The 10,098-nt window shown below is 43.2% G+C and overlaps 1 protein-coding gene across 1 annotated transcript; it reads left to right on the plus strand.

Moving 5' to 3' along the window:
- Positions 1 to 208: 208 nt before the first annotated feature.
- STOML3 (stomatin like 3) lies at positions 209 to 9,407 on the plus strand. The gene is made up of 7 exons (XM_036388384.1): positions 209 to 318; positions 3,064 to 3,167; positions 3,790 to 3,862; positions 5,077 to 5,159; positions 6,872 to 7,075; positions 8,061 to 8,195; positions 8,607 to 9,407. The coding sequence occupies exons 1-7, from the start codon at positions 237 to 239 to the stop codon at positions 8,805 to 8,807; spliced, it is 882 nt and encodes a 293-aa protein (XP_036244277.1). The 5' UTR covers positions 209 to 236; the 3' UTR covers positions 8,808 to 9,407.
- Positions 9,408 to 10,098: the final 691 nt, after the last annotated feature.

A 10,098-nucleotide genomic window follows, 5' to 3' on the forward strand; every position in this document is an offset into this window, starting at 1 on the left:
ATTTTGTGGGGCCTAAGACCAGCTGGGCCAAGTGCACCCCAGACAGAGGACAGCCACAGAATACCATCCAGCTACATCAGAGACACAAGACTTGTGTTTGGGAACATCCTCTCCTCACCAGGGTAACCACCTCCCAGAAGACTCTCATACAGGGGATTTCTCCTTCTCTCCTCCTGCCTCCTTCTTCAGCATCTTGCACGAGCCCTGCAGTTTCAAGGTTTGCTGCTGTCTCATCTATGAGGGGATCAGAGCTTCCCTCTAAGGGGATGGATCCCCAGACAGAGAGACCCAAGAAAATGAACACAGAACATCTAATTGGTAGGTCTTGTTTTGTGTGTGTGAGAGTGGGTTTTTTCTCAAAAATATTAAAAAGGAGCAGAATTAACCAAACAAAAAGGTACATTTGATGTACAACTTAGACTGGAGATGAAAACTCAGAATGTGCCACTCTAAGTGACAGAGCAAGTTGCCTCATGCTGCCCTGCCAGGATGCATCAGCATCTACCTTCTGCCAACATGACCCCATGCATGAAAAAAACTGATTCAGCTATTGATACGCTTCTGTATGGAGAGATGGACTGGAGAGAGGAAAATAGGATCTAGTTAGGGAAGACAGAAGAATTTTTCAGCCCTTAGGAGGAAGGAGAAAGGTTAAAGTAGAAAGCATGGTGGTTAAAGAGACTGAATCTACTCCATCTTTTTGTTGCTGTAGGAGGCCTGGGAGATTTTTGCCCACGCTGAGTTTTTCATTTGCTTTCCAAGTGTTAAACCCACATATAGAATTTGTTTACCAAGTCTGTTTGTGATGTACCCTAATGAGTGCATTGAGTAAAAATGAAATGAATCTTATTCCATCACCTTGCAGTTTTTCCACAACTGCTGAGTGATGAGCTCTCACATTTTGTGGTGCATTGCAGCTCCTGATTTGCTCTGGACTAAAGAGTCAAGTGAGGTTTTTGGTGGTTATGAGTATTATAATCCATATACAGGGATGGCAAACTCAGGTCAATGATACATGGGATTGTGACTGGTTCTTAACTATTGTTTTCTTCTAGAGTCTTTAATTTGTTGTGTGGTTAAATGGTTTGAAACTTTGGGGTATTCAGAGAAGATCTGTGGTGGCTTGGGGGGAGCTAGGAGTTTCATTCAAATACATAATTTTGTGTTCTCCTTTTCTAAATGTAACCTACACTATTAGCTGGCATCAGGATCTCTAGGACAGTTCTTGTGGAGAAGGATTCAATTGTACTTTGTCAAGCTTTGGCTGCATGCTTTTTGCCCATGGTGGTTAGGGGTGATATCTTGACCCTTAACTCTTCTCAGCTGCTTGAGCATCAATCTGCTGAGTGCTGGCATTTCTTCCCATCCATTCCCCTGTCTGTGGATTGTGCCATTCTCACCAGGCATCTTCACAGTGGGCTCAGGTGGATGATGGTAGATGATGCTACAAGCCAAAATTGCTTTTGAGGAGGTTATTCATAATCAAATTTGTCACTGGAGAAAAATATCTTCAGATATTTTCTGTAAGCTGGTCATTTATGTGATATTAGGAGAGAGTAAAAACGTTGAGTTCTCCTGAACAAAACATCCTTCATGATTAATTTGCTCAGATTTCAGATTAAGAATTATGAATGATGCCTATTCTGTGACTTTCCTTGATCTCTTTCCACTGATTAAAACACACCTGACTGTTGGTATTTTTTGTTCCTGTTGTAGCCTGCCACACCACTAGTGTAATGTAATGTGAGGAGAACAGATAACAGCTAAAGGGTTAAAGATTTTCACACTAAATCCTAATAATCCTGTTTTTATACACATGGCCTTAAGATTTGCACAGTAATTTGCTTAGGGAAGCTCCTCAAATCAATTTTGCCACTGATTGCAAAGTGCCTGATGATACCTCATAAAACAACCAGGGATTTAAAATTGCTGTTTTTTTGGGAAGAGTGAGGAGGAAAGCTGGGCTCCCAGTGCACCAGTTCTGTGCCCAGCTCTCAGGGGACACCTGAACCAGGGCCCTTCTGAATGCAAATGTGTTCACTTGTGAGTCATTCAGTCTGCATCAGGGGCCTCACAAGCAGAATGGGCCAAGCTGTGAGCAGCCAAGGGCGAGATGTCCCATGTCCCATGTCCCACCCAGGAGTGGAGCCGCCACCGCAGCAGGCACAGCCCAGCCATGCGCAGGGACCCAGGAGGGGCAGGGGCTTCAGGAGGGCTGTGCTGTGTGTCCTCCTGCCCCGGAGCTGCTGGGAATGTTCTGACAAACCTGTCAGTCCTGCTCTGCTGCTCTGCCAGCTCCTGCCTCACAGACCAGGGAGCCTCCTGCTGTTTCAGGGTCCTGACAAGCTGGTTTTTTCTTACGAAGTTTAAATTGAATTGTTTCCTATTTCTCATTTCTGTCGGCATGTGAGTTTTATTTGGTATTAGAAATTTCCAGTCCCTCCCTACACCTTTGAAATAACTTACTTTATTACTGCCTTCCCTTCAAGCACTAAAACAATGAAATTAGTTTTATATTTGTTTTATTTCATTAGAATGAAATTTTGGGATGAGATGAGCTGAACATACCAATATAACTGCTTAAAATGCATGGGCATGCATTCTGACAAGAACTAATTTTGAAGTTTATGGTCCAGTGCATAGACTGGTCCATGAATATTCCTCAAAATGTCCGTCTAAAGAAAACAGGATTTCCCCTCATTTACCTTGCTACTTGTTTCACACGAACTAAACCCTTTGCCCCACCCAACAGTTTCATACTCATGGTTTCACCCATTCATTTATTTCTCCTTCACAGCCCCCAGCTTTGGTAATATCTTTAATTTTCCTTTTTTGTCCTGTTGCAAAAAAGTATTTCCTGAGTCTTTTCTAATTTTCTGTGCTGATGGGCCATAAAGCTGAATGTTTAGTTAGGTGGTTTATGGCTCTTTTGGAAAGAGGAAGAGGGAGTGAGTTTCTGTGGAATTTGTGGTCCCATATAATTGCAGCTGGGCTAGATGTACATCCCTGGGATGACTTCTCAAATTTTTCATTCATTGCTCTTCTTCCTTATATTTTTTATAGCTGACAGGCAGGGAGGAATTGGTGTCTGTGGCTGGATCCTGGTTTCACTTTCATTCCTCCTGGTGCTTATTACCTTTCCTATTTCCATCTGGGCATGTATCAAGGTAAGCTAGCAGGATTTGAGGCGCATGAAGAATGCTCTATTATCATTGCTGTTATTTTTTTTACTGATTTAGTTAAGACAAGGCACCTCACATTCACATTTTGGGAATCATAAGGGTTTGTAGCAAAGATGTGCTCTGGAAATGAGATCCACACAGGTTCTTTCACAAATGTTCTGTGTTGCCACAACTTCCTCACTTAATTTCTTCCAGTCTCAACATTCATCATCAGTTAAACTTCTAGTTAAACATCAGTTGGATGCCAGGCCTTCAGTAGTCGTGATGCACTAAGTGAAGTGGTTTAGATTAGCTTCTCTGAGGTGAGAGCCCCTTTGCCTACAACTCCTCTGAGTGTGCTGCTGATGTTGAGAGACCTCTGGGGTGTCCTTTTTAGACCGCTGTTAATTCTTTCATATGTGATCTGTTTTGTTTCCATGGGCAGGAGCTGAGTTCTTCCAGCAAATCATGAGTCAAGTAGAAGACATGAAGAAAGTGATTTGCAGCTTTGTTGCTTCCTATATTATTTGTAACTTTCTTCACATTTAATATGGGTGCTAAAGATTAAAGGACCAGTGAATGAAAATAGAATTAGTTGTAAAATTCTAAATTTCAAGTATTTTCCCAGGTTGTCAGAGAATATGAACGTGCTGTTGTATTTCGTCTGGGCCACATCCTGTCTAAGAAAGCAAAGGGACCAGGTGAGTGCATGCAGTTTTTCTCAGTTAAAGTCCTCTGGGTTTGTTTATGTTATTACAATGCACTCAGACCACATAGAGAATGGCAGAGGTTCCATGAAATCCTTCTTCATAGCATAGAGGGGAATGAGAAGGTCCCCTCTGCTGCAGTTCCTTTACCTGCAGACTGTTTATTTTTCTCAAGAGATGATACAGCCACCCTCCTGTCATAGCACAGAAGTTTGAGAACCTTGATACCAGGTGTGACTTTGCTGCTGAGCAATTTGGACAACAGAAGGATGAGTTCATGCTGCACACACTGTCAGGGGACTGCAGGGAGGTTGAAATGCAGTATTCAGGTCTTCCATGGTCTTTTTTGAGTGACTGTGGCCTCTTTCCCTGCACCTCACTTCCAACAGAGCTTGTTGCTGCCAGCTCCTTAGCTGTCCTCTGCCCTGAAAATGGTAAATGTGTCAGGGCAGGGACACTCAGCAGCTACACCAAGGCTGTTCCCTAGGACCAGCTTACAAATCACAAACCAAACCCAGCCGCATGAGGAGTCTGCATTGGTGCAGTTACCACCTCTGGGCAATGAAAAGGGCCAACTGGAAATTGAAATAACAGGAAAAAGTCCTTTTCAGGTACTGTCCTTCCTCTTGAATAGTAGTCATGTGGTCCAAAGAGCAGCTAGGCCTCCTGTGTGGCTCTGTGCACCAAAGCAAGGCGCTGAGGTTACAATAGAAGATTGGAAGTTTTGCCCAGTATCCCTCTCCAGTGAAGGGGAGTGGAGACTCCTTCACAGGATTTGTCACATCTTGGGACAATGTTCCTCATGTGGTGCAGGAATCTGGACTTGGGTGATGTCTTTCCTGAGGACACATAATGAACCATATATGGCTTGTGATTTAAAAAGGGAAAATTAAGGGCATGGAAGGAATTTTTGTCAAAAGTCTCATGGTAGACTTCAGACAAGAGCTTCAAGGTGCCCACTTCCAGACAAGAGTCCTAGGTCATTAAGCTCTAATGAGTTCACATTATTTGCAGATATCTGGACTTCCTCTGTTATTTGAAAATGCAAAACATCACTGTTGTCCTGTCTTGTAAGCAGAAAGGACAGCTGCAGTGATAAGCAGGGTGTTATTCTGAATTCTGTGGGTATTTCCATCTGTTTTTCTCTAGGATACCTGGATCTGGACTTTAGTTTCAGAGGTGTTTCATCTAATAATTTTTATTTTCAGGAATGATCCTTGTACTTCCATGTACAGATACATTTATCAAGGTTGATCTGAGGACTGTTGCCTGTAAGATTCCTCCACAAGAGGTAACTTCTCTAGCAGCCATCTAAGACAGGAACAAAAGATTCAGCAGCAGATTCATGGCACAATCAAAAGTAATGCATGTTTTGTAATTTTGCCACACTGAGCTACCATATGGAATTTAGTTACCATGTGGAACTTAGCTTTTCAGCTGTATCTTCTGCATTTCAAGCTGCTTACAACACAACTTCTTGCCCAAAGAAATTATGGGTGTGCCATCCCTGGAGGTGTTCAAGGCCAGGTTGGAGGGGGCTCTGAAAAGCCTTGTCTAGGGAAAGGTGTCCCTGCCCATGGGAGGCAGGTTGGAACTGAGTGAGGTTTTGGGGTACCTTCCAACCCAAACCATTCTGTGATTCTCCTAATGAAAATCTGCAGGTGCATCATTGCAGGTCAAGCTGGTGTTCAGAACTGTGATGTCAAAAATAAGGGAAGGGAGTTACAAGTGTGAATGTGAGACAGGGAGGACAAGACAGGAGCAGGCTACAAAATTCCCAGTTGCAAATTAATGTCCTAATAAAATTGGATCTGACGTGTAGCTCACCATTCAAAAGAGCCATCTACATGTGTTTGGAAAGGCAGATTACCCAGGGGTAACAAATCCCATTAAATTAGCAGGAATTAGCAGACAACCTTCCACAAAACTCAGGTCCAAGCAGGAATGGATGGAGGAAGCAAGATACATCCAAGTAGGATATATCTTCTGGTATTTTGTTGGCAAATTTTGACTGAAAAATTTAATCTGAAGGATGAGTTGTTGAGCAATCCTGTTCTGATCAAGTTTTGGTTCTGTGTGGCCTCAGTCCCATGGCAGAAATATTCTTCTGCTTATGGAGTTGACACTTCTGTCCCCTTCATTAAACAAAGAGCAGAGGGAGAAGAGACAGCTCCAAGACTCTTTGGGACCCCAGAATTTCCTATTGTGTTCCCCAGGAGATGTTTTTTGGGCTATTATCTTTTTGTAAACAGAAAGAGCCTTTTCTTAGAGAAGAGGGTGCAGGGGTGTGTGGTGTGAAATGAAAAATGGCTCCTGCAAAATGTGAGGCCAGAAAGAAGATGGTTGCAGAGCTTGTAATGTATAAGGCTTAGCAGCTTTTGGCCAGGCTCCTGCAGCATTTGGCAGGGTTTTTGTGAAGCATCCCCTTGCAGGCAAAAGATGCTGAGGAGGGAAAGTGATAGTGGAGCATCATCAGTTCTCCACTGAGGCCAGCTGCCTTCTGAGGCACAAGAAGCTTGTCTGGCAAAAAATGACAACTCTTCTGTGAATGCTTAAATATTTCTTTCAGTTTCTTCTCATAATTTCTTGCACCTTTTGTTTTAATGTGTTTCTTACAAATACACTGTTTAGGGGAAGTAGCACAGATCTTCCGAGCTGCATGAAATGTATAAGCTCATTAATGGACCTTTCTACAAGAAAGGAAGAGGATAGCCATCATTTATTATTGCAAAAGAAATTAATTCAAATTATGACATTCACTTACAATTGAAGCAGTTATTTAGAGGATATGTAAAGCATTTTCCTCCAGTTTAAACTTTGTTGATGCTGGACAGCTCTCTTGAAGGAATTTTTTGGGGGAATGACAAAGAAATCAAAAGAAATTCTTAGTTTCTTTGAATTATCAATGCCTTTTACTCACTAAAGGTTAAAAAAACTTTCCCTTACTAGGCAAAGGACGTGTTGTTGGATCTTTCTGTGACTGTGTGCATTTCTCAAATGCAGATTCTCACGAGGGATGCTGTTACTGCCCAGGTGGATGGGGTGGTGCACTACAGGATCCACAGCGCTGTCAGTGCAGTTGCCAATGTCACTGATGTCCACTCTGCCACCTTGCTTCTGGCACAGACAGCCCTGAGAAACGTTCTGGGTACACAGAGCTTGGCTCAGGTGCTGGCAGGTCGTGAGGAGATTGCGCACAGTATCCAGGTAAATCTGGAACTCAAAATTCATAAGCATGGAGACATCTTTTGGGGAGTAGCAAATTAGAAATAATCTCTCTTTTTTTCTTCAACAAGGATAACAAACTCTCCCTTTATGTTTTTTTTTTTGTTTTTTTTTTTTAATTATACATCTCATTGCTTAGAGTCAGAAAGAGTTATTCTAAAGGTATTTCCCCAGCCTCCTGCAGCAGAGTTATCTCTATCAAAAAGCAATTAAAATTCTGAAATTATCCAGTGATTTAAAAAAAATCAGCTTAGCCCTTGCACAGAGGCAGCTGCAAACATGGAGAAAGATATGCTCAGGGGAAGCTCTGTCTTGAGTAGACCCTTGATTGAGGCAAGACTTGTATCTCCTGTCATTGCAACTAAGAGCACAAAATTGAGTTGCTGTATACTTTTAAATGCCATCTGGTTTCTTTTTTTGATTTGACAGCCAGGGAGAGAGCAGAGGAAAAATCCAATACCCAATTTACTAATTTCAGTCAGAGACAAGGCGTAGTCAGACCAAAGAGAGACTGTACCCTCTGCAGCCAGGAGAGTGACCATGAAGAGACAGGGTCATGGTGGTGGTGTAGATTGCAGGAGTGCTCAGGAGCCAGAGCCCAGATGAGTTTGCCAGTGCTGCAGGGCTGTCTTGTTTCTTACCCATAGTGTTCTTTTACCGTGTTGTGCTGTTTAAGGAACTTGCTGTAGTGTTTCTTTGTAAAAGGGAGAAGTTTAGTAAGTGCCCACCTAAGGAAAGGATGGGGATCATAATTTAGGAGGCACACCAGAGACACTAGTGTTGACCAGCAGGTGTTTCCTGAGGCTGTGGTACCCACTGTGCACACACCATGCTGGGTGCTGGTGCCCCTGGCGCATCCGTCTTTCTGCTGTGTGGTTTGCCCTGTCCTTCTGTCCAAGCAGGGTACACCACGTGGCTTTCCCTCTGCCAGCACTGTGCTCTTCCTGGTGTGTTGTTTGTCCCCAAGGCTACCCTCAACAGTGCCACGGAGCAGTGGGGAGTCAAAGTGGCTCGTGTGGAGATCAGAGACATCCGGATCCCCGTGGCCATGCAGAGGGCAATGGCAGCTGAAGCAGAGGCTGCTCAAGAGAAAAAAGCTAAGGTGAGACCCATGACAGGTGACACCCACCTCCAGGCTTTCATTTTCATGTCAGAGAACCACAGAATTGTTTAGGATGGACAAGACCTCTCAGATCACCAAATCCAACCCTTAAACCCAGCATTGCTGAATCCACCACTAAACTATGTCCCTAAGCACCACATCTACATACCCTTTAAATGACCCCAGGGTTAGTGACTCCACCACTTCCCTGGGCATCCCCTTCCAATGCTTGACAACCTAATTTTTTTCCTAATATCCAATAAGAACCTCCCTTTAGCAACTTAAAGGCCATTTCATCTTGTCCTCTGTTTCCAGGTATCCAAGCTAGTTGGTTTTCTCCTCATTATAAAGCTGGATTTTCACCACTATGGGCAGCATTTCTATGCCATTTCCATTTCTGTTCCTTTGCAGGTTGTGGCAGCTGAAGGAGAAATGAATTCTTCCAAAGCTCTCCAGAGGGCCTCCATGGTGCTGTCTGAGTCTCCAGCAGCTCTGCCACTGCGTTACCTGCAAACATTAACAGCTGTGGCAGCACAGAATAATTCCACCATCGTCTTCCCTCTCCCTATGAATATGTTTGGGAGTTTAGGGCAGAAACGTACAGGGGGATAGAGACTGTTCTATGCTAGCTCCTAGGCCAGAGATATTTAAAGGTTTTCCTAGGAAGCAAATTGGCAGAGTTAAAGTAGAAGCATGTTTGGGTCCTCTGCCCACAAAATAAGTTTAATAGTCACACAGAGCTCCCACACTGAGACTGCATTTGCAAAGTTCAGACACTAAGCAGTTCCAGCTTAGACTCACCTGCAAGTAAAATGGAAGAAAATATGTAAAATGTAAGTTAGATCTGATAAAAAGTTTTAAAGATGCCTTTCACCACAGTTTACAGAGTCTTGAGTGTTGCAATTATTTGGTGATTTGTTTGCCAGGCAAGATCCTCTGAGCTGTTGATATACTCCGCTCAGCAGAAGGGTCAGACATTGGTTTTTAACTCAAGCCTTGTCGAGTGGAAAGGAAGAATTTGGCTCCTAACCTTAGAGGTATTCTTTCATAAAGGTTGGCAGAATTACTGGATAATGGGTATGTCAGTGCAGCAGCCTATTCTTTATCTTATATGAATAGAAATTAGTACTTGCTTTACTGACCTCAGCTGTATTTTGCCATATCACTGACATTTATATAAGCTGTGTAATAAAGAGAGTGTATGACCAGGTATTACAATCGCATTTCATAAATGTGAAAGCTGGGGTGAACCTCGAGGTCATCTGTCAGTTTAAGTGTCTGTCTTATGCCTTCAGTAGGTTTTCTATCTTCCTTTACATATGTCATGAAGCAGTCATTGGGGTTTTCCTGAAATGAGCCTTCCCTACCCTCCATCCATGCAATGCTTGGCAGCTGAGAGGAAGATGTTGGTGATATCCAGGTCCAGCTGATGCTAAGTTTGAGTTTGCAGCCTTCAAAGACAGCTGTTCAGTTCTGAGTTCAGGCACAAAGCAATGAACTGTCTTCTGTGAATCTGAAATTTCTGGTGATGAAGCTGTTTTGGTAGGTGCTGCTGCAGTGTAATGTCTTGGCCACATGAGCATCACTGTTGCCCTTTCTATCAGTAGCATCATTTGACTCCAAATTAATCACCTCAGCATGGATCTACTAATTATCATATCATTGACACAGGCACTTCTTATTTTTACTGCAGTGTAGCACAAGCAGTCCAGGTGGCAAATATTTGTACTCAGTAGCTGCTGGCACAGATAGTGGTATGAGCATCTGAGGATGGTGACCTACACAGTTTTCTCTGCTTCAGACATGACTGCCAAATGGCATTTTGCTGGCAAGCTAAAGCAGCAAAACCTGTGGTTGAAAGTCATCTGCTTATTAGTGTTACCAAAACATTTTCCACAGACTT

The sequence above is a fragment of the Molothrus ater genome, chromosome 2, assembly GCF_012460135.2.
Source record: "Molothrus ater isolate BHLD 08-10-18 breed brown headed cowbird chromosome 2, BPBGC_Mater_1.1, whole genome shotgun sequence".
Lineage (NCBI taxonomy): Eukaryota > Metazoa > Chordata > Aves > Passeriformes > Icteridae > Molothrus > Molothrus ater.

What these genes read in the sequence shown, in the direction of transcription:
- STOML3 (XM_036388384.1), top strand. Translation starts at nt 237, where the DNA reads ATGAGGGGATCAGAGCTTCCCTCTAAGGGGATGGATCCCCAGACAGAG. An exon ending in CCATCTGGGCATGTATCAAG is followed by an intron (nt 3,168 to 3,789) that starts GTAAGCTAGCAG and finishes GTATTTTCCCAG; the next exon opens with GTTGTCAGAGAATATGAACG. An exon ending in TAAGAAAGCAAAGGGACCAG is followed by an intron (nt 3,863 to 5,076) that starts GTGAGTGCATGC and finishes TTTTATTTTCAG; the next exon opens with GAATGATCCTTGTACTTCCA.